General features: G+C 35.9%; 1 protein-coding gene and 1 pseudogene across 3 annotated transcripts in view; both read left to right on the top strand.

The window, feature by feature from the left end:
* The first annotated feature begins 176 nt into the window (after positions 1–176).
* The window catches only part of LOC127223635 (inteferon-activable protein 208), a 53,962-nt gene continuing 29,560 nt past the window's right edge, over positions 177–24,578 (top strand). The window contains exons 1-2 of one of the 3 annotated variants that reach the window (XM_051186343.1): positions 177–227; positions 6,144–6,428. In XM_051186343.1, the coding sequence (XP_051042300.1) occupies positions 6,167–6,428 (262 nt within the window). In that variant the 5' untranslated portion in view covers positions 177–227; positions 6,144–6,166. The other 2 variants (XM_051186341.1, XM_051186342.1) reach the window with 2 other exon arrangements.
* The window catches only part of LOC127223292 (interferon-activable protein 203-like), a 51,050-nt pseudogene continuing 49,348 nt past the window's right edge, over positions 22,877–24,578 (top strand).

The following is a 24,578-nucleotide window of genomic DNA, read 5'->3' as shown; positions in this document are numbered from 1 at the left end:
ATGAAAGCTCAACATTGAAATTTGTGCCTACTTATATTTGAAAGATACAAAGAACCAAGCAAAGAGAAGCTCTGTTTTTATGTTGGTTTCCACTCCCACCACCCCTGGAAACTACATTAATAACAAAATTAAACTGTTCTGTTTCACAGCCGGGGAAATGGAAAGCTATGAGCACTGCTGGGTGGAGTCCTATTTCATCACAACTCTCCCCAGAGAGACAGCACGGGGTAATACATCTAGCACTGTTCAAACTAGGAACTTACTTTAACCAGTTTCCTTGTCTTCCCTGTTATTTTGTAAATACTGCATTTTCTCAGCATTTCATGAGATTCCAACACCCTGGTGTATACTTTTTGAGAGATTTATCTTCCTACAAAAAAATAGACAAGCCCTATTTCCAGCCCTGTTGAGGATCTACCATCTGGATATTTGAGAAATTTCCAGGGAGGTAAGTCCTGCACCTCTTATATAAGGAGTAGCTAGCTCTTTGAAACCCACAAGAACACAGAGAATCACTAGTAGTTCTTCCAGTGGAGGGTGCAGGGAGCAGGGATGGTTCCAGCTGCATTAGGGGCAGTGAAACCCTACAGCTGGTTTCTAATCCTTCATTCAAGAATATAGCAGACATCTACGTTCCTCCACCTCTGGGACTTGAGGCAAGAAATGATGCATTTTGAGTATTGCAGGTTGTAAAATAAACTTTCTAAGTGTTGGTATGAATAAATAAATAAGGAAGTTTTAGTTATCTTGGCTGGAAAGTTAGAAGAAACCTGGTGGCTGTGGTGTGTGACTGAGTAAAGGACAAGGCAGAGATAGGAAAAATTACCATGAAATAATATTGAGTGAAAACGCATCAGCACATGGAGCTGTATTATCTAGTAACATTCTAGTGATACACAGCATGAAAGCCAGCAGACATGTGCAGTCAAAACTTTCTAAGGTTCTCAAACACGTTTGTACAAATGCATCCTGTTTTAATGAGCATATTGAACATCTCCTTTTCTTCCCTTTGCACAGGGTATTAAAATAGTAATTAGTCACTGGGAGAAACTTTCTGTCATCATGAAAGCTATTATTTTTGCTTGGTTATATTTTACTTGTTTTTGGTTTGGGGATCATAAGATGTGGGGGGGGGATAAAGGATAGTTAAATAGAAACATACTTCTATTGTCAAATTTTAGAATATTTTAAAAAAAAATTGTGTCCTCTCATGTAGTACTACTCCATGTGTACTTGAACTTCATAATTTAAATGTCAGTTTGAGAGTTGTACCTGTATTAGACACAATATTTCTAAGTGTATCAGTTATGTTGCTCACACTTTCTAGATTTTTACAAATGTTTCCACCTTACTCATTCAATAACTGATACACTGATGTACTGATCACAAAATGGTGGGTTCTTCTTTTGATTTTTTTTCAAATTCACAGATATATGTGTTCTCACAGACATTGAATATATGTAATGAAAGTGTGCAATGTGTGTACTTGTTTGAAAATATATTCCACAAGTTTACAGAGCTTTGAAGAAACAAAACAATAACTGGTAGCATGCAAAATTGTTAGTAGATAAATCCATAATTAAAACTATTATATCCTTTTAAGATGGGAAGATATATCATATTTTGGCCTTTGATAAAAACTATTAAAGCTCCACTAATGTATATAAGCAGAATTGTCTTTAGTTTCCAATTAATTTTAGATTTTTTCCACTGTTAAGGAATGTTTTATTAACAACCCAGGGGTACATTTCTTAAATATCATTTCAGAGAAGTTGTCGTTGGACGGGTTATGTCCTTTGTGATGGGCTGGTAAGCAGCAGGTTTTTGTTCTGCTTCTGCTACCATCATTTCACAGTAGGATGTCTCTGTCTTACACCAACAATCTGTATGTCCTCTTTTGTCTATTTCTCAACCATGTTATGTACTTCCTCTTCCATGTTTTATTTAACGAAGTCTTTATTTTAAAGTAGAGGTGGTCCTAATCAAGTTTGCAGTCTGTTAGGGGCTTGAGACCTGCTCCAGCTCCTACCAGGGTCCTGAAAGTGAAATGCTTTTCAGAAGTAAAGCAGGGGGTAAAAGATTTCTATAGTAACTGAGGTCCGTGCTATTTATGTCATGTGTTCGTTAGTGTTCTGTTTTTACTCTAATAATCCTGTCCTACTTCCAACTTCCCTGTGCTGCTGCTTCTGGCTTTTTCTCTGAAAACTCTTCTCTTTCAGGAGCCTGGAAGTGACAAAGAAATTTCTTTCAATGGTCACAAGCACATTCCTGGAGGAAGTGATAAGGAGCTGAGTGGTTTACCATGGCAGCACAAGGGTCCAAGGCCATAGGAGCAAAACCATTCCCAGACAGGGAAGGGCACAGTACCCAATGACACCTTTAAGACACAGATCTATTGTTAGTAGACAAGCAAATGAAGAATTAACATGCTTTTTTTAGTAATCTTGGTAGACATCTGTGACTCTGACCTTGGGCAAGCTGTAAAGTTTTCTTTGTACAAAATCCCTTTAGTGTAGTTTGAACTTGCTCTGAGGTGAAAGTGAACTAATTGTGTGCAATAGTATGAGGAAGAGAACAAGGCAGGCTGTTAAGGGTTCACAGTCCTAGTGGGACAAATAGGTCCAGTTATGAAGCATGTTCCAGTATATATTTTATATATCAAAATTACATAGCTAAATGAAAAGTCATCTTGCAGACCAGCTGCAGAATATGTGCCCAGTAAACAATTAACATACCGGAGTGCTGTGGGAAGAATCCCCAAGCTGTAATGTGAGGGAAAGAGCTCTTCACACAAGACACCTGCACTGAAGACAGCTTAACACCTTCAGAAGGCAGTACACTTTGCTAAATAAGCTATCTTTATCAATGTGCATCTCTGGTGACACATTGCCCATAGCCTTGCTAAATGAGGTCTATATCTCCATGAGATATGCATCTCTGATGGGATGAACCCAGAAGTATGCACTGAACTCTCCCTTCATAATTCCGAGGTCTGTAGCAGCAATTTTCACTAAGGAAAACTGTATTTTTTTTTCTCATTTTTTAGTTCTTTGAGAGATTAACACAGTGTATTTTTCTCGTATTCAATCCCTTCCACAATTCCTTTCAGATACATACTCCTTCCCTACCCACCCAACTTTGTATCTCACTTTATTTTTTAAAAATATCAAGTACAGTTTGTGATCAACAAACCATCATGACCCATGCCTTTGGTAACTATCAAGTGTCAAAAACTCTTTAGATGATTATGGGACTTTGTGTCCACCAACTCTCACTTCATGCTGGGAATTCATCTGGCTTACACTTATGATGCTGCCACAACTCTCTGAGTTCACATATTCATATATAACTAGTTGGATTTGACAAACACTGTATCCCTGAAGTCATTCACCACCTCTGTTTTTTAAATTTTTTCTTCCCTGTATTCAAGGATTGCCACAAAGAACTGTAAGGTTGGGGGTTACTTTTATCTGCTGGTAGTATGCATAGCACCTTCCAGCAGTATAGAGATAGCCAGTGAGAATGTAATTTTAAGGTCAGTACCTTCAATGTCTCCATGTTCTATGACTCAAGTATGTGGTATCTCTATCAAGTTCTGGCAGGAAACCAAGAGCACTGGCAATAGATTATAGTTGGACATGAAGATTTAAGGTTAGAACATCCACCCAGGAAGATTTGTAAGAAAAACAACTGAGCCCAGCTGACCTTTGTTTTTCATGGTAGAGAATTATATATGAGATGGTAACCCTTCTATCTCACTAGCTAGGAAAACCAAAACCTAAGAACAATGAGAGACAGCCTTGCGTTTGCAGTCTTCCTCTCCTCCAGAGAGAGCATGTGTAGTAAGACTCGCAGTGCTGCATAACTTAGAAGTAAAGGAAAATGACTCTGATTCGTGTTTTGCTTCCTGTCTTTTAAACTACTTTTTGTTCTTGACAGTTCAGGGATTGTAACATCTCTGTCCTGACTCTGAGAGATTTATTCTTTTATCCTCTTACTCTAATGAAACTAGCCCCACTTCTTGCATTACTTTGGGAAGGAATTTCCAAGGTGATTCCTACCTCTGCTATGTAGACTTGAGAGCTCTGTGAAACCTACAACAGCACAGGGGAAATCAGTACGGGTTTCTCCCACGGAGAGTAGAGGGAGGATGGCTGGTGCCAGCTTCTCTCAAGGCAGTTAACCCACAACTGCCAGGTTCTGATGCTTCACTAGGGAAGATGGCAGCCATTTTTATTCCAACCCTACTATGATCTGAGGCAACAAAATTGCATTTTGGTTTGGGTAGACAATAAAATAACTCTTAAGTGTTAAGTATGAGTAAATGGGAAAAAATGAGCAGACTTTAGTTATCTTGGCTGGAGAGTGAGAAGGAACTTGCTAGGTGTCATGATTGACTGGGTAAAAGGATAGAAATGTGAAAGAATTACTGTGATATAGTATTTAGTTAAAATATGTTTGAACCTGTAACTGCACTCTCTAGTACTCTGGTATTACATGGCATGTGAAACAATTAAGATATATAGTATATAGGTATTCAGATTCACACAATTATTCAAGTACAGTTTTTTTTTAAATTAGCCACATCCACATGTTTAACAATTTATATCAGTGGTATTTTACTCACAGTGAGTTGATTTCTGGCATCTTGAAAGTTAGTTGTTTTGTTTTAGTTTATTTGGATTTGTTTTTATTTTCTGGTAGAAAAATGTAGGGGGCTGATGAAAGACTTAATCAGAAATATATCTCTATTGCCTTGTAGCATAACAAATAAAAGACCCAAAGGCAGATATTGGGGTCAAGCATCAAGCTGAAGCTCAAAAAATCTATTTTTAGTACTGGGCTTTTGTTTAACCTTTGGTGTTTCATAGAAGCATTGTTACTCCATTATATAATAATTTCATGTAAATTCTTGTTAGAATATATATATATTCTACTATACACACACACACACACATATATATATATATATATATATATATATATATATATATGGTAGATGATAGGTAGGTAGAGAGAAATAGACAGATATGATGGATAAAAAATATGTATAATATATATTTTAGAAAGCTTATTCAGCAGTAGGTTTCTATTTTAGTTTTTTTTTTTGAAATGTAATTAGTGTTAGTTACTTTTCTTTCTATTCTTTCCACTATCCTACCCTCCTACTCCAAACCCTATTTAACTCTGAGTCTTTCAAAATTTATGAAAGAAGATAGAGAAAGAAATATAAAAATGACTTTTCAAACAATGATGAAGAAATCGGCCACTTCAAAAAACTTGACAATAGGGATATATTTTGAAGCATATAATCTTAGGAATAAAGATAAACATAAATGGAAAAGTGCAGATCACTTGAGGACTTCTGATATATTTTATGATGAAGGGGTATTTTTAACAAGTGAAGAAACAATTAAATGATTTAGGGAGGATTTGAGCATGACTTGTAGGTAGAATATTTTGTATATGAATAAAAATCACTAAGTCAAGCCTGAAAGGCAAAATCAAGAAATTTTGACATAACTCTATCCAATAAATTGTCTGATGCTACTATGAAAATTATGTAGATTTTTGGGGAATTAACAGTAATATCAGCACAAAGGTCCCAAAGACCACAATCTAAGCCCAGGGAAGACAGGCTGGTAGTAGAGTCGTCTGAGGGAAAGCCTAGCAGACACAGCCAGAGACTCAGAATAGACCATGTTACATCAGTCATTGTTTATTCAGGTGCATTATAAGGGGATACAGTCTATTTGTGTATAGGCCACTTTAGAATAGGAAAAGTCAGAAACCCAAAGGCAGATATCCAGGAATGGGCTACAGTACCACAAAAAGAATGGGAAATGGACCCAGGATTTTAGCGCTCACAGCTCATACTCTAAACTCTACAGCAGTTACTGATTCCAAAATATTTCTTCTACCACAACTGCCACTGGCCTAAGTCACCTAACATAACTAATGGGGAAGAATCTCAGACTTGTTTATTAATACAGAAGTTCTATATCCACAAGTGGCACATTTCATCCCTCACAGGCTATTATGGATATTATCAAGTGGGGTCAATCATTCGCACAGGAATACCCTGTTAGGAGAATTGTCTGTGTATGTATGTATGTAATGCTGTGTTCATTTTCATCTTTTAGGATTGTCCATAATTTGAGGGATAATGAATAAATACAAGAAAATTGTTCTTATAAAAGGATTTGAGGGCATGGATGACTACTATTTTAGGACAATCAAGTCCTTACTAAGAAAAGAACTAAATCTGTCTAAAAAGATGCAAGATGATTATGACAGAATTCAGATTTCTGACCTGCTGGAGGACAGATTCCCAAAAGATGCTGGACTGGACAAGCTGATAGAAGTGTGTCAAAGCATTAAAGAACTTGAAGACCTTGCAAAAAAGCTTAAAACAGAGAAGGCAAAAGGTAAGAAGGGAGCACACTGGACACCCATCTCTGCTCTACCCTCCCCAAATTTCCTAGGTCCATACAATTATCAGAGTTGATACATCCCTTTCCCATTAGAAACTATAGGGGTTGAAGTATTTCAGGTGTTAAAAAGTTTATTTCAAGAAATCCTTTTTGACAAAGAAACTTAATGTATTTCATTGTAAACATCTTTTGCATCAGAAGTAAATAAAATAAAAAGCAGTTGTCGAGATAGATTAGGACATCCAACATGGTAGAAAAACTAAAAATGATAAATTAAAAGTTGAAAAAAAATTTAAAGAATGTAAATAGAGTAAATATTTTACTTAATGAACAGTCTTACCCATTCCTTAATATCTTAATATCTTTTCTGGCAACAAATGTAAACTAATATTTAAGTAGAAGTCTGTGTCCTAGAGACAAGATAAAGAAGAAATTTCTCTTTATAAGGTCAGTAGATTTAAAAAAAAATAGATATACCAATACAGAACTCTGACCCCAGCATTTAACATAAGGAATCTCTGACACTCCAGCATCTCATTCACAAGTTTGGAGCAGATTTCCTGTCATTGTTTTCCAAGACTTGAGTGTATTAGACACAAAAATTGACCAGTTAATGTAACAAATATTTTGGGGTTTTTAAGGGAATGCTAGGAGAATGGGTACAAGAAAAGTTTGGCTGACATACATGGGGTTCAAGACAAGAAGGGTTTTCTTATTTTATAGAGAAACAAGTAAAGAAAATATCAAGTAATGGGAAATGGCAACTAAGGTTGTGCCTTTAGTGGTGTGTCCCTACAGTAAATTAATGGAACAAACATGAATGGATGGCATGGGAAGGAAATGGCAGGAAAACTAGATGGTTCCTAGATCCTCTATTTTGGTTTATGTGTGCTCTTTGGTTTATGCATTTGTTGTAATAAAAATTATACCTATCCTAGTAAAACCAAAAAATCCACCAGAAAAAAAGAGTCAGGAAGCAAGCTCTGAGACACCTACATCAACTACAAGCAACACTTTAGCATCTGATGGAGGAGAGACATCCACAGCTCAGGTGAGCTTGAGGGGCAGCAGCAAGCTGTCCTCAGAGACAGCAGAAGTGCCTTCTCCCTACTCTATCCACCAAGTGCTCACTGCTCTTTAAGTTTATCTTCAAGCTTTATCAAAACACATGATAAGTGATCATGTGACATTAATATGTGTTCACTCATATGCAAGATGTTGTGTACTTGAAAATGAGGTAGAACAATGGTTGTTCCATGTTTATACAAGACCTAGTTTTCAAATTCAAATTCAGTTATGTTGTACCATAGAGGTAATGACAGAAGATTGTCTATATGACTTTTTTCCTCTCTATTTAATTAAACCTGTGTGTATATATTTTATGACCATATTATTTAAACCTGACCACAAAGTTGGTGTCATTTCTTCAAGTTCCCAATATAGTCAGGCATAATAAATCTACTACCTAATAATGAAGACACACTCTACTCACTTGATACTGAGGCTCATTAACAGGCCAATGGATATGCTTTCAGAAAAGAAAAAGTGTGGTTAAAGAAAAGACTGGAATGAAGAAGACCAAGAAGTCTGAGGGCCCAGATCACCCTCCCTGCCCTGGAGAAGGCATAGCCAAATGCCAACCCCCATCTTTCACTCCATCCAACACTTCTTTGACTAAGGTACAAGGTTTATGCCTCCCTTTTCTTTCTTCAATCCAAATATTAGAATCAGACCTTGAAGTTCTGACCATGTCCCTCACTAACATTTCATTAATCAGACACACACAGAGGTTGGATGTGATAGAGATAGGTTATCATCCAAAGACAGAATCAGACATAGAAATATAGGTGATATCATAACCTTTTGTTGCCCTGGGGACACTTAATGAACTTGGCACTTCTTCTGACAATGAAATTTTTCTGGCTTGTGTTGAGTGTTGATCCCAGGCAGGAAGAGAGAGAGAGAGAGGTAAAGAGCCCAGCATTTACATGTGTCAGTAGCAATGGGTTCTATTTTTCTTTTCTTGCACTATCCTATATGTCTTCCTTTGATATGACTAACATGTTGATACCTTTTCTTTAACACAAATCAGGGGTACTTCTTTCTTCAGAATTTTTGACATATTTTGTATTCATTCTAACATGAATGTCCAAACACATTCATGCTCTGATTGTTAATGTGGGTGTCTTGCTCGATCCTTAACATATCCTCCCAGAAGCCCTACCAACACTTGGTTAACAATGGACAGTGCTTACCTGAATAAAATATTCTCGTTTTATTGCCAGTTATAACACATAACCAATGGCTTTTCCCAGTATACTGTGTATTGTAAGATTATGGTTGCCCTACTTTTTCTATAGATACTTACAGACCCTAGATTTCCAGAAATGTAGAACTGACAGTCACTACAGCTAAGTAGTATAGAAGAGATCAGTGTAGTTAAGGCACTGATCAGTGTATTGTGAGCCTTAGGGGTCATAAAACAAAGTGATAATATATGTGAAATTTGAGTAATTGACCATTGTTTTATTGGATTTAAAGCCCACTCCATGAGATGGAACCAATACCAGATATGCTAAAGCAGCCGAGAACCTGAGACTAGCAAAAGGAAACATCAATTTTTCCAATAGAGATTATCAGCCATAGTCTAGAGCAGACTCCATGGCCAGGCATGGTTTTTTTGTTTTATTTGGGAATTGTTTTCCTGTTTCGATTGGTTTCATTTTCTATCTTTTCATTTTATTTTATTTTTTGAGAGCGAGAGAAAGAACACAAAAGAATGGGAAGGGTGGGGTATCTGAGAGGAGCTAGGGGAGGGGAACCATGATCAATATATTGTATTAAAAAGGTTCTAAATAAAAAATAATAGAAAATACCAATTCTGGGAGAAAAATACATAGTGAGTAAATTAAAGAATTTTTGGAATTTCAGGAAAAGTGTCCATTCACCAGAAACTCAGAATAATAGGAAGTAAGCTGCAATTTATTATTTCATATTTATTCTTTCCAGGTCAGACTACCTTCACTTTGGACTTTCAAACATTCATAACATAGAAAAATAGGATGATTTATGCCTCTTATTTTTTCTCAGTACTTCTCTAGGGAAACAAATGGTTTGTCACAGAAGGAAAACCACAGCATTATCAGTATTCATTTCTGGACTCCCACTTTCCTTTCTCTATCCCTTCTTCTCTACCCTCTCCTTTTGTTATCACTTGAGGAAATATATCCATCCAGTTAAGCAAAAACAGAAGCAATTTTTACTTACCCAAACATTACCATTCAGACAATTTAAAACTTTTTAAATTTTAAAATTTTGAAATTAGTATTTTTTATATTTTTGTAATTATGTGGAAAAATTTCTAGTCTTACATCTTATAGTTGTTATTACTTTATTACTTTTTTTTTAGTTTAACATACCTGGACTATATTTCCAAGTTTCTCAGTTAAAAGGCATATAATATTCAATGGCTACATCAGTATTTGTTCTTCTTTTTTAAATGGCTCATTATAGACTTTTTTTATCTATTACCACAAACTCAGTTTCACTTTTAATTTTTATACTTGAAATATGTGCATTAATGGTCATTTTGTGACCTTTATAATGGCCTACTAATTTATTTTATGCATATCCTATAACTTTCTTGTTCATCCAAATCTAGTCACTGCTATTTACTTACTTATATACCCATCACTACCACTAGCAATATTGCTTTCATATTTTAGGTTATACTAATTGGTTATACTGATGAAAACATTAAATTCAAGTGAACTCTAATCACTAATAGATGATGACTGTGTATGATATGATGCTTTGATTATTTCCACTCTGTTGTATCTGTGGTGACAACACTTTTTATCTGCAAATCTATGAAGTTCATTGCTTTGTGTAGTCTGTCTTACAGGTAGGCAATCTTTTCTTCATTGAAATGCTCAGTGAGTATTACCCAGTGAGCTCAGAACACTGTGCAGAGATTAGAAGTCTATCAATATATTTTTGCTTTTACAAGTCCCTGATGTTGAGAACAAATCTCTAAACATGTTTAGAGACATGATTCTACCAGTGCTTATTTAAAAGAGGTGGCTGTGGACCAGTTCATGTTGGCTTTGATTATTTAATTATATCAGATTTGTATCTCCTGAAGAGATATACTGTGATTTGTACCCTCATAATCACCCCACATAGTTCAGTAGTATGCTTTATATTTACTATCCTGTTTCAACAATATTTAATTTCCCCATTTGATATTCTTTTACAATAAGAGTAAAAGATAGGTCTGAATGAATGATAATTTCACTTAAGTAATTCATAAATTCTTCATAAATTTGCTCTCAGTAGCTTGTGCTGTGTTCATGCTGAACATCTTCCTCCATGTTAGGAGGAATATTCTGCTTTTTAGTAAGAGTGTTCAAGCTCCTGTGGCTCAAGCCCACAGCTTTAATTCATTAGAATTTTGGCCAGTGAAAGAATTCCCCTTCAGCATATCTATAGTTCTACTAATATATTAAAATGTAGCACAAATAATATAAACCCAGAGAAACTTGCTGGGGTTCAAATTGAAAACCAGGAAAGCAAAACAGCCAGCTTCTAGCTCTCACATATACCTAGGCTAGAGTAATCCTAGCTCTATGAATCCTCAGTGTGACTGGATACTGAATGCCCAAGACTGAATGCCTTGAGACTATCTTATATACCTCTCTAGTGCTAGGATTATAGGTGTGAGCTCTGTTTCTCTTTTAGACTGATTCACTATCACATGAACTCACAGACACCAATCTGCCTCTGTCTTCTGAGTCCTGGGGTTAAAGGTGTGTGCCACCACTGACCAGCTTCTATGGCTGTGGCTAGCTTTGTATTCTGATCTTCAGTGGCTTTATTAGGTCATAAATAATATATCACCACAATCCCCCTTTTTGTCTAATACATAAGAAAATTTATGTGCAATAAGTATATACAATATATGCAGGCAATTGATACATCATTAAAATTGTTAGGACCAATGTGGAGATTTATGTCATGTCTAGGTTAATTTGTACTTGCTGCTGAACTTGCATGTTTTTATCCCTTAATTTGTTCAACTCAGAACCAAAAGGCACAGATCCAAAAACAGAGCATTAGCAGAGGTGCTGTTCTCCAAACAGATCCCATGACAGTGATGGTGCTGAATGCAACAGACCCATTTGAGTATGAGTCATCAGAACATGAAATGAAGAACATGTTTCATGCTACAGTGGCTACTGTGGACCAGTATTTTCATGTGAAAGTTTTCAACGTCAACTTGAAAGGGAAGTTCACAAAAGAGAATGTCATCAGAATCTCCAATTACTTCAAGTTCAAGGGAATCCTGGATATAAATGAAGCTTCCTCTGTGGTGGAAGCTGGTCCTGACCAAAAGATTGAAGTCCCCAATAAGGTTATCCGAAAGGCAAATCAAACTCCCAAGATTTCTGATATTCACAAGGATGTAGCTGGAACATTGGTTTATGGGTTATTCGTGCTACATAAGGTAATGACTAAAAAGTTGTTTCTGTGTTTTTTCCACCAACACCTAGAATCAAATATGTTAACTTTCCAGTCAAAGCTTAATGACAATATGTTAACACAGGACCCTCCCTTGGCTAGGAATAGAAAGTGAAATCATCCCACATATTACAGATTAAGAGTGGGTGACCTTTTCCTACTTCTTAAGATATTGTTGAAAGAGTTCTCTGAAAATAACTTACCAAGAAACTTTATTTTGCTAGTTACAAATCAATGAGAAGAAATGGTGCAGAACACAGGGTCATGCCAAAAGTCTCAATTTCTTAAGCTATACTAAAACTATACGGCATTCATTGTTTTCTTTCTATACATTCTGTTTCTATAGATTGCCTGAACAATAGTTAATATTTATTGTGACATGGGTGGATGAAGACCTTACAAATTCAAAACCATTCAATAGAATTAACGTGTTCTTTCTGCAGTTGAACCAGTCACTGTTAACTCTTGTATCTTATTCTTGTATCTTATTTCTGAAGACCTTTGCAACTAAGAACTATTGCATGGAATGACCTTAGGAAGAGAAGTAAATATAGTTTTCATATTGACAAATGAAAATATATATAGATATCTCATTGATGTATTGATCCACAAATTTGGGGTATTAGTATTCAGTTTTTTTTTAAAAAAAAATGACAACCTTGGAAAATTCAACAAATGTTTCATAAACTTGGCAGCTTTAAGACTTCTTAGTCATCTTCTTCTAAAATCCCTTTTACTTTTAAATCCATATTTGTGAATAACTTATTGAATGAATGAACACCAGGAGAAACTGTCCATTCATCCCTTTAATAAGCATAAGATACAAGGATGGTTGCCTGAAGTTCTAATTCCTGAGAGCAATCAGGGTGATTTATGGAGAATCCAGACTGTTGAGGAACAGGAAGTGTGGTGGAAAACAGGAAGAACATTTATTGTCCTAACACTTCCAGGCATAAATCCTCTAGATAAAGAAAGTAAATCATTGCAGTAATAAAAGAAAATTCTTTGGAAGACTTCACCAAAAATACCTGTATGATTGTATCTGTAACAGGTTTCATATTTTCCTGTGATATTTTTGTCATGAAAACATATTTTTTGAATTTATAGCAACAATTGTGAATGTGGTAAGAAATGTTAACTTTACTTTTGCAGAAAAAGGTGAACCCAAAGAATACAATCTATGAAATAAAAGATGATACAGGAAATATAGAAGTTATAGGGAATGGAAAATGGTACAACATCAACTGTGAGGAAGGAGATAAGCTTCGACTCTTCTGCTTTCAACTGAAAACAATTGACAAGCAGCCAAAATTGGTGTGTGGTGATCACAGTTTCATTAAGGTAGGAAGCAGACAGGGAACAGATTTACCAAAGAGGAAATTGACTTTTTTCTTTATGATTCTAAACATGAACTTTTCACTATGTTACATAGATAGTTCTGTCTCTGGAGGGGAGAACTGAGATGATGTCCTTATACTCATTAATTTCTTTCTTTCTTTTCTTTTCTTCGTCTTTTTGTTTTTGTTTGTTTGTTTGTTGGTTTTGTTTTTTGTTTATCGATACAGGGTTTCTCTGTATTGCTTTGAAGCCTGTCCTGGAACTTGCTTTGTAGACCAGCCTGGCTTCAAACTCACAGAGATCTGCCTGCCTCTGCCTCCCTAGTGCTGGGATTAAAGGCATGAGACACCAACACCTGGCTCCTTATATTTATTTCTTTGGGGGAGATTTTTAAAAAATAGATATTGAAGAAATAATCCAAAGAATAGTGTATATATGCTAAATAACAAGATATACGAAGAAGTTAAAATGACATGGAAATACATTTGATCAGTAATCAAGAACAAGGGTTTTGAATAAGTCAAATGTGATTTGAATGCCAGCTTCAACAATTAGGAATTGGCTGATATTGGGGAAAGTTTAACTCCTAATCTGGACTTAAGGGAAGAAATACCTATATACTTATGAGTTATCACAGTGTTTAGCACATCATGAGAAATGAGTAAGTACTCCTTTCCTAATTGGGTAAAGACACTAGAAGAAGAGGTCTAGGAAATAGAAATGACATGAAAGTATACCAAAGTGTTGATTAACACTATTAATTCTACTACATATGGAAATATCCAACCTACTCAAATAAAGTCATGTTGTGTGTAAAGAGCCTTCTCTTCAAGAATCATATAGTTGGAAAGAGGTGGCTCAAAATAAGGCAGTACAATGAAGAAAATGAATCAGAGAAGATTAACAGCTTTTGAAAAGGTTCAAGTCATAAAAGGCCCTTGAGGACAATAGACAAGAATGGATGACTAAATAAATATAAACAGTGCTTTAGCTCAATTGCTGGAATTTTACAGTATCTCTTACTTTCTCTTTCAAGGTGACCAAGGCTGGGAACAAAAAGAAAATATCCACTGCCAGTTTGAACCAAAAAGATGAAGAAGGAAGTGGCTTCCCACAAGTACAATTGAGTGCTTTTAACAGTGGAGCTTTTAAAACAGAGACACCAAGCAATTGGAAATAATAGCTTTAGTAGTACATTCAAGAATTTAATACTTTTCACATCTGATTTGTGATTATGTATTTTCATTTAAAATTTCTTATTCTGTTTTTCTATGGAAGTAACACATGAATTTAATTTTTCTTGTGTAGACATGATAAAAATTTCCTTCAGACTAAGCAGCTGTCCACAGTGTGGGGAAATATTTTTACCAACTACATTTTTAATAGGAGCCTGATACCCAAAATATATAAAGAACTCAAAAGACTAGATAATCAAGAAAACAAATACCCTAATTAAAAAATTAAATAAAGATCTAAGCAGAGAATTCTCAAAAGCAGAAACTTAGATGGCTGAGAAACACTTAAAAGAAATGTTCAACATCCTGAGACATCAGGGAAATGCAAATCAAAACTATTTTAAGATTTCATCTTAAACCTGTCTGAACAGCTAAGATCAGTAAAGCAAGTAACAACTCACTGCCAGTGGAATTCCACCTTACACAGCCTATTTCAATCCTCCTTAAACACTTTCAATGAAACTCACAATTTTTGCTGTTTTTGTCTGAGAAGTCTTTTCCAGACTCAAAAACATAATATCACATCCTTGGCTCCCTTTAGAAAGTTTGTAGGTTAGTTCTTTTCCTTTTAGTCTATTATCTGGTTTTTACTCATTTTTTTAAGATGTGAAATGGAATATGAATATAGAATTTGTCCCTATTAAAATGATTTTTCTTGGGAAAATATGCTTGAATAAACTCCTCTCTCTACTTCCTTGCTTCTTATTTTTGTTCAAAAGCCACTTTCTAGATTCTTTAATGTATCTGACCAACAATTCCTCTGTATTTTAAATGCAAAACTACACTGAAAAAAAATGTCTTTACAAAGTGCAAAAATATTATAGTTTTCAATATTTCTACATATAAAAATCAGTATATAAAAAATCTGACACTCCCCTATCTTACACACAAATAGATAACAATCATTAAAAATCATTTTCCAGCATTATCAAGTACAATAAACTACAATATATCTAGCAATACCATCTTAAATTTTGGTCACTTTCACCTCTTCCTACTTCCTCAGTTCTCTCAGAACCACACCCATCTCATACCCAGTTTACATTACTTAAGGAGTAATTTCTGTCTAATTAGTTTGTCTTAGCTATTTTCATACACTAGAGCATATTCAGTCTACCAGAAGCCACACTCTAATCAAAATAGCTTTCTTTCTCTGTTAGGGATAATATTTTTTGTTATTCTCTTTTCTCCTTTCTGGGTTTTATCTGTCATGCATTCATATCAGCTTCTAGCACTATGAATTCTAACAAGTACTAGCTTACCATGTGAATCAGCTGCCTCTAATCAACATGGAGTGACTCAACCCTTGTTATTTCTCACACTATCTTTTATTTAGCCTTTTGCAATATCCTACACTTCAGTCTCTGGAGAGACTTAATAATCAGTTTTTCCACTCTTAACAAAACAAACTCTGATGCTTACACTTCTGAAGATTCCAATGCTGTTCCAGGAAGAAAAGAACTCTGAGGGTTTCTGTGGAGTACAGCTCCAGTGTCCACTGAGTAATCATGAGGACTGAGAAATACACTCAACTAACATGCTATCTTTTACTATAGTTCTGCATCATATTCTGTATTATAATTAACAGCTCAAAATAGCATCTCATTTCATCTACCTAAAACAACAAAATGTTATCTATTCAAATGCTTATATGGAGAATTACCTGGACTTTAATATTCTACTTCTCCAAAGGATGGTTGATCAGCTTGAGGTTACTTTTGCCTCATCATTGTAGCTGGATTTTCTTTCCTACCAGCCTGCTTTCATTTTGTTTTTTAAAGTTCAGTAGTCTTTTATGCTTATTCATTCTGTACTTCTCTCATTAAATTTCTTTAACACATCATGCTTGCTTCTATTTAGGCTTTTCACACACTGCACTTTTTTTTCTTCTTGGAAATATTATAACTTAAGCAAACTATTCTTTGCTCTGAGCATCCTGTAAATAAAGTTCTATTCACCAGAAGTACTCCATTTTTATTGTTTATGTCATTTGTATAATTTTTCATTACATCCATACTGTGAGTTTCAAAAGAAGTAACTGACCCAACTATTTTTTACCAACTTTAGTGATCTGAGTCCGTTCAATTCCCTAGTACAGAAGGAGATGATCTCTTTAAAAAGGGATGCAGTCTGGGATGATGGAATCCTGGCATAAGAGTGCAGTAGACAGTCTGTGATGGTCTTGGTACCCAACATTTCTTTATATTACACATAAACCTTTAGGAAACTGTGAGTATCTTGTACAATACTGAATAAATGGAATCTTGGATGTTAACATTGTAGCCCTATATTGAGAGTCTCCAGAGTGGACTGGATGCAAAGATAAGCAAAGAAAGAAACGAGAAACAATGATAGCCCTGATGCACTAACATTGTGATGTAGCTGAAGAATTTGTAACAAATTCTTAGAAATTTTCAGCCAGTGGAGCAAAGTGAGAAAACTCCCATTTGAATTTCATTTTTATGATGTCATGAAAGCTGATGCATGTATGCATCTTTCTCCTCTTCTTGATGACACTATGTTCCATTAAACATATATTTTAAAAATCCATGTATTATATTTCAATTCTATTCACCCCCTTCACCTTCCCAAATATCTTCTATACACTCCATTCCATACCTATTCCACTTTGTGTCCTCATACATTTCTAAAAACATCCAATCAGTATATCCATAGAGTTTTCAATGTTTGGCCATCAAATAGGGCATGGACAACCTCCTAGGCACTACACCATTAAAGAAAATTGATCTTCACTATTCTAGTTGCTATCAGTTACTAATAACTGCACAGCTTGGGCTGGAGTTGTGTGAGTACCTCCCATCTCCAGGATGGTATTTTGTTTGACCTGAACTTCCATAGTTGGTATTAATGGATCATGTGTTAGCTTTTTTGAGGAACCTACAAACTGATTCTATACATTTCATTGGCTTGTAATGTTGCCAGCAATGAGTATTGCCCCCTCCACATAAATACTAGCATTTACCAACTTTTTTTTTTTTTAATTTAGACCTCTGACTAAATCTCAAAGAAGTTTTAATCAGCATTTTCACAATGGCTGGGGATGTTGAACATTTTTAAAAATTTTAAAAACATTTAAAAAAATTTCTTAATTATTTGGATTTCATCATCCATTCTAACTGAGCTATTTGTTTTTGCTGATGTTACATTTTTCTGTGTTCTTTGTAGATTCTATACTCTTAAGGGTAGTGCCCATGCTTAGCAGTAGATGGGCAACACAAAACAAAGTCAATACTTTGTCTCATATTTTTAAGTCAGTATTTTTTTTTGCTTGTTTGTTTGTTTTGTTTCATAGGTCTTTTGTATGCATTATGGATTTTGGTTTTATATATATATATATATATATATATATATATATATAATTTTTTTCTTACATACTGATCCCAATTCCCTCCCCCTTCCTCCCATGCCCCCACTCCCCTCCCATCCCACCACCCCCACTCCACATGGAGGGTGATGCCTTCAGGAGGGATCATTAATCTGTCAGGTCATTTGGAGTAGGGTCTAGGCCCTCCCTCCTGTCTCTAGGCTAAGGGAGAACGTGCTTCCAAAGTCCTTTTGTGCACCAGGATACATCCTGGTTCCATTGTAAGAGGTTCCTTAGACTTTCTAGGCCTTCTAACTGAGACTCATGTTCAGGTGGTCTGAGTTGGTATAATGCTGGTTTCCCAGATATCAGTCCTCCTTGTTCAAGTCAGCTTGCTCTGTGGGTTTCTGTAGCCTGGTCTTAACCTCTTTTCTTATCACTCCTCCCTCTCTGCAACTGGATTCCAGGAATTTGGCTCAGTGTTTAGCTGTGGGTGTCTGCTTGTCAGCTATTAGATAAGGGCTGTATGATGGCATATAAGTTAGTTATCAATCTCATTATCAGGGAAGGGCTATTCCATGGTTTTTTGTTTTGTTTTGTTTTAATCTGTTGAGGTTTGTTATGTTGCCTGGTATGTGGTCAATTTTAGAGAAGGTTCCATGTGGAGCTGAGAAGAAAGTATATTCTTTTGTGTTTGAATAGACTGTTCTATACATGTCTGTTAAACCCAATTGGGACATAACTTCTGTTAGTTCTTTTGTTTCTTTGTTAAGTTTTTTTTTTTTTTTCTGGTGGTCCTGTCTAGTGGTGAGAGTAGGGTGTTAAAAACCTCCCACTATGAGTGTGTGAGGTTTTATGTGAGCTTTGAGTTTTAGTAGCATTTATTTTATGAATGTGGGTGTCTTTATATTTGGGGAATAGATGCTCAGAACTGAGACTTTGTACTGATGGATTTCTCCTGTGATGAATATGAAATGACCTTCTTCATCTCTTTTGACTGCTTTTGGTTTAAAGTCTAACTTGTTAGATATTAGGTTAGCTATGCCAGCTTATTTCTTGGGTCCATATGATTGGAAGATCTTTTGCCAACCCTTTACCCTTTTCCATTTTTTTAAAGTATAAAAATGAAGTATGATAGTAAAAAAAAATGGAAATTAACACATTGAAGTTGGACAAGGCAAGCCAATAGAAGGAAACAAGCCCATAGGAAAGCACAAGTATAGATTCACTCATTTGTGTATTCAGGAATTCTGTAGTAACACTAGACCAGAAGACATAATATATATCATAATATATATGCAGACCTGGCCAGGACCTGTATGGGTGCTGTAGAAAGAAAATCTAAACAGTAGAAAATTTCTAAAATATATTCATATATGAAAGTGATATAAATAAAATCTCTAAATAATGATGGAGGCAGAGTCCCAACCTGCTATCTCTTGTCACCAAACATGATTTCTGCTTGGTGAGAAGCAACAAACAAAACTTGAGATTGGTTTACATCTAATTGATTTGTTGGCTGAAGAGGATCTCATGAGAATCTCCAAACAAGGCAGTCTATTGTTAAGATAATACAATTTCTCTCCATAAACTGACAAGGCTCCATTGCTAAAGGCAACACCTACACACCTTACTGAACTGGAGAAATCACTCTGACACCTACATAGAGCCTTCACCCTACAATTGAGCATCTTTGGTAGAGGAAGATGGTGTGAGATAATGCTCTTATAAAGCCAAATGCAGAGGAAGGAAGATGAGAATGCCTTACTTAGAAAAGGTACCAAGCCGCATGGCTAAACATACATAAGAATTATGGGTTAATTGAAGTTGTAGGAGCTAGTTAGAAATAAGACTGGGCAATAGGTAAAACAGTTTATACTTAATATAAGCCTTTGTGTATTTATTTGGGACTGAACAGCTACAGGACTGGGCAGGATAGAAACTTCCATCTACAGAAGGTGCTCTGCACACTACCAAAAGGGAAATATAAATACCAAAACATACACAAAACCTATGGTCTACAGTGGTGTCCTGCCTGCAAGATAAGCTAATGCAATGATAGTGAAAAGCTTGAGGGAATAAGCAACCAATATCTGATTTGAATTAAGGCCCTCTCTACAAATTGGAACCCATAGCTGACACTGCTTAGGTGACCAAGAAACAGAATTTAGATAGTCCAGGGACCTAGAGTACAACCAAATAAAACTGGTAGTAAAATAAATTAAAATTATTAGGGGGAAAACTTCAATAAAAGGAAAAAGAAAATTCAAGGTATCATTATTTTCAGATGATATGATAGTCTATTTAAAAGACTCTGAAGAAATCTTCTACAGCTGATAAACACATTCAGAAAATAGAAGAATAAAAAAGTAACACATAAAAATCAGTAGATATCTTCATTATGGTGGTTTCTCAGAAAACTGGGAATCAATCTACCTCAAGACCCAGGAACTCCTCTCTTGGGCATATATAACCAAAGGATGCTCAATCATACCACAAGGACAATAGCTCAACTATGTTCGTAGTGGCATTATTCATAATAACTAAAGCTGGAAACAACTTAAATGTCCCTTAACTGAAAATGTATAAAGAAAATGTGGCACATCTACTCAAGTGTATTACTCAGAAAAAAAAAAATGGCATCATGAATATGAAATTTGCAGGCAAATGAATAGAATAGAAAAAAAAAATCATCCTGAGTAAGCTAAGTAACAAGGAGGACTTTCAGAGGCATATATGGATCTCCCAGGAAGAGGAAATAGATGAGACACCCTGGGTAAACTGCAGGTGGGAAGGAAAAGGGTAGGGGATGGGGGGGGAGTTGGATGGGAATACAAAGGATTAGATTGACAGAGTTGGGGACAGAACAGATGGGGAGAATAATGAAAGAGATATCTTGATAGAAGGGAGCCATTATAGGAGCAGCAAGAAACCTGGTGCTAGGGAAATACCCAGGGATCTAAAAGGATGACCCTAGCTAAGATTTCTAGTAATAGTAGCCTTCCTCTGTAATCAGACTGATTACCATAATTGTCATCACAGAGCCTTCATCCAGTACCCAAGGGAAGCAAATGCAGAGATCCATAGCCTGTGCTGAGCTCCAGGAGTCCAGTTGAAGAGAGGAAGGAGGGGATTATATGAGCAACAAGGAATCAAGATCATGATGGGGAGGCCCACAGAGACAGATGACCTAAGTTTGTGGGAACTCACAGACTCTGGACCAACAGGCAGGGAGTCAGCATAACACTGAACTAGGCCATCTGCATGTGAGTGACAGTTGTGTAGCTTGGTCTTTTGTGGGGCCCCTAGTAGTGGGGTACCTGTCCCTGATGTATGAGCTGGCTCTTTGGAAGCCATTTCCTATGGTGGTAATCCTTATTCAGTCTTGGTACCATAGGAGGGGTGAGGGGTACCATAGGAAGTGGGGTAGGGGGAAAGGGGACTTGATCCTGCCTCAACTTGAAAAGCCATGCTTTGTTGACTCCCATGGGGGGCTTTACACATTCTGAAGGGAGACAGAGGAGGAGAGGATGGGGTAGGGTAGAAGGAAGATGGGGAGAGGGAACAGGAGGAGAGGAAGGAGGGAAAATTGTGGTTGGTATGTAAAATAAATAAATACATCAGCAGATTTCCTATATAAAAATGGAAAACATATTAAGAATATCAATCATATGAAGGAAATAATCCTATTTAAAACAGTCTAAAAATTACAGTGAATAAAATAACCAAGGAAGGGAACTATTTTGCACAATGGAAGCTTTAAAACAATGAAATAACTTGAAGAAGATGTCAGGAAATGAAAGCCTTACAAACCTCATGGACTGTGAAATACAGAGAGATACAGGAGCTGCCAAACTCCAGCACTTGGAAAATGTACATTCATCTTTTCTACCCAGGCAAATCAATGGGACTCTGCCAGACGATGGCATTATCATTGATTATTAATTACCATTTCTATTAACACAATTCACGGCATTACCCTATTTTGAGAACTTTAAAGCTCTCAAACTAGCCTCCACTGGTTGGTGACATTTGTTCCATGGCTTTGTGTAACAATAGTACAGACACCATCCACTATCCTTAACATGAAAAATCAGCCAGATAAATATTGTTTTAGGCTCTGAAGCCTCATAGCTTTTTCGTAAGTTTTCAAGGCTTCAGTATCATCAATGTTATGTAGCTAGTTCATTTCAGTGTTATAGAGAAAGTGTGTTTTCCCATAATGGAAATCTAAGGGGTCATTATCTTAAGCTGAAAGAGGACAGCTTACCTATAACACAGGCAATGGTTAATGGCAAATTACTTTCTAATTAGCTGAATTTGGAGTTATGTGTTTCTTGTAAAATTATGCTCTGGAAAGCTAGGCCCTGGGAATCGTTAACAAATTAAGGATTGCTATGGAAAGTACTTAACCCAAAAGTGATTCATCATTCCTACTCAGGAAATGCAGAAACAAGTACAAGGAACAAAGGAGTCTGACAAGTTTACCTCGACTGCTTCCATCCTAAACAGGAAAGGGGAGTGAGATGGCTGAATGACACACTTTTTTTAATATATAAATTTTATTTAAATTAGAAACAATCTTATTTTACATATCAATCCCAGTTCCATCTCCCTCTCATCTTCCCATGCCCTTGAACAACCCCCCATCCCATCTGCCATCCATTCCCCAGGGAGGGTGAAGCCTTCCATGAGGGATCATCAAAATCTGTCAAGTCATTTGAGGTAGTTCCTAGGCCCTCTGCTGTGTATCTAAGCTAAGGAAGTATCCCATGGGAAATGGGCTCCCAAAATCCATGACGCAGTGTTATCTCTTAGTGATTTCACCTTCATTCAAATGAGTATAAGAATCCCAGTGAGACACATGTAAATCTATAGAATATGAAGGCTCAGAGTTGGTTATATTTTTAAGAAAAATAACTGAGTAAAGAAAAGCTCTGCTTTTGTTTTTGTGAGGGATCTTTTTTGTTCCTGGAAACTGCATTAATGACAGGAAATACACTGTTAGTGGAGAAGCTGGGGAAATCGAAAGCTATGAACATTGCTGGGTGGAGTCCTATTTCATCACAACTCTCCCCAGGGAGACAGCACAGGGTAAGACATTAAGCACTGTTTAAGTTAGGAAATTATTTTAACCAGTTTCCTTGCCTTCTCTGTTATTTTGTAAATACTACATTTTCTCAGAATTTAATGAGATTTCAACACCCTGGTGTGTACTTTTTGAAAGGTGTATTTACCTACAAAAAATAGACAAGCCCTATTTCCTGCCTTGCCGAGGATCTACAATCTGGACACTGCTAAAAAAAAATTTCAGGGGAGGTAAGTCCTGGCCTTATTATATAAGGAGTAGATAGCTCTGTGAAAGCCACAAGAACAGAGAGGATCAGTAGTGGTTCTTTCAGTGGAAGGTGGGGGAGCAGGGATGGTTTCAGCTGTATTAAGGGCAGTGAAACCCTGTAGCTGGTTTCTAATGATTCATGCATGAAGATGGAAGACATCATTATTCTTCTGTCTCTGGGGTTTGAGGCAAGAAAAGATGCATTTTGATCATTGCAGACTGTAAAATAAACTTTCTAAGTACGAATAAGTAGAGAAGGATAAGAAGGTTGTAGTTATCCTGGCTGGAGAGGTAGCCGAAACCTGGTGTCTGTGGCCTGTGACTGAGTAAAGGACAAGGCAGAGATAGGAAAAATTACCATGAAATAATACTGAATAAAATATACATCTGCACACGGAGCTGTATTATCTAGTAACATCCTAATAATATACAACATGAAAGGCAGCAGACATGTGTAGTAAAAATTTTCTAAGATTCACAAACACGGTTGTTCAAATGCATCCTGTTTTTTGGTTTTTGTTTTTCTGCATCCTGTTTTAATAAGCCTATTTAATACCTTCTTTTTCTCCCCTTCACACAGGATAGTAAAAATAAAATATTATTTAGTCTCTGGGAGAAATTTTCTGTCATCATGATAGATTTTTTTTCTTTTTCTTTTTTTTTTTTTTTTTTGCATTGGTTACATTTTACTAGTTTCTGGGCTTTTGTTATAAGCTGCATGGGATATAAAAGATAATTAAATAGAAATATATTTCTATTGTCTGTTTTGACAATGTTTTAAAGACTTTCTGTGTCCTACTCGCATTTGGACTACATAACTTAATAATCAAATTGAGAATTGTGCCTATTAGATCCATCTTGCTAAGTTTATCAGTTATGTTGCTTCAAACTTTCTAGATTTTTTTACAGATTTTTCACCTAATTCATTCAATAACTGACACACTGTTTTCCTCACAAAACTGTTGTTTCTCCTTTTGATTTTTTTTTTCAAATTCATGGATATATGTGCTCTCACAGACATTGAATGTATACGATGTATGCATGTGTGTAGATATTTTCACTTGTGTCAAAATATATTCCATGATTTTACAGAGATATGAAGGAACAAAATAATAACGAATAGCATATATAATTATTAGTAGATAAATCCATAGTTAAAACTATTCCCTCCTTCAATACTACTGAAGCTCCACTAATGCAGATAAACAGGAATGTCTTTAGTTTCTACTTAATTTTGGATTTTCTCCACTGTTAAAGAATGTGTGATTAACAACCTAGAGGTACATTTCTTGAATAATGTTTCACAGAATTTGGTTCATTTGGCTCTTTGGTCCTTCGTCGTGGGCTGGTAAGCAGCAGAGTTTTGTTCTACTTCTGCTACTGTCATT

The sequence above is a fragment of the Phodopus roborovskii genome, unplaced genomic scaffold, assembly GCF_943737965.1.
Source record: "Phodopus roborovskii unplaced genomic scaffold, PHOROB, whole genome shotgun sequence".
Taxonomy (NCBI): Eukaryota; Metazoa; Chordata; class Mammalia; order Rodentia; family Cricetidae; genus Phodopus; species Phodopus roborovskii.
This window is presented reverse-complemented; position numbering and strand designations above follow the sequence as displayed.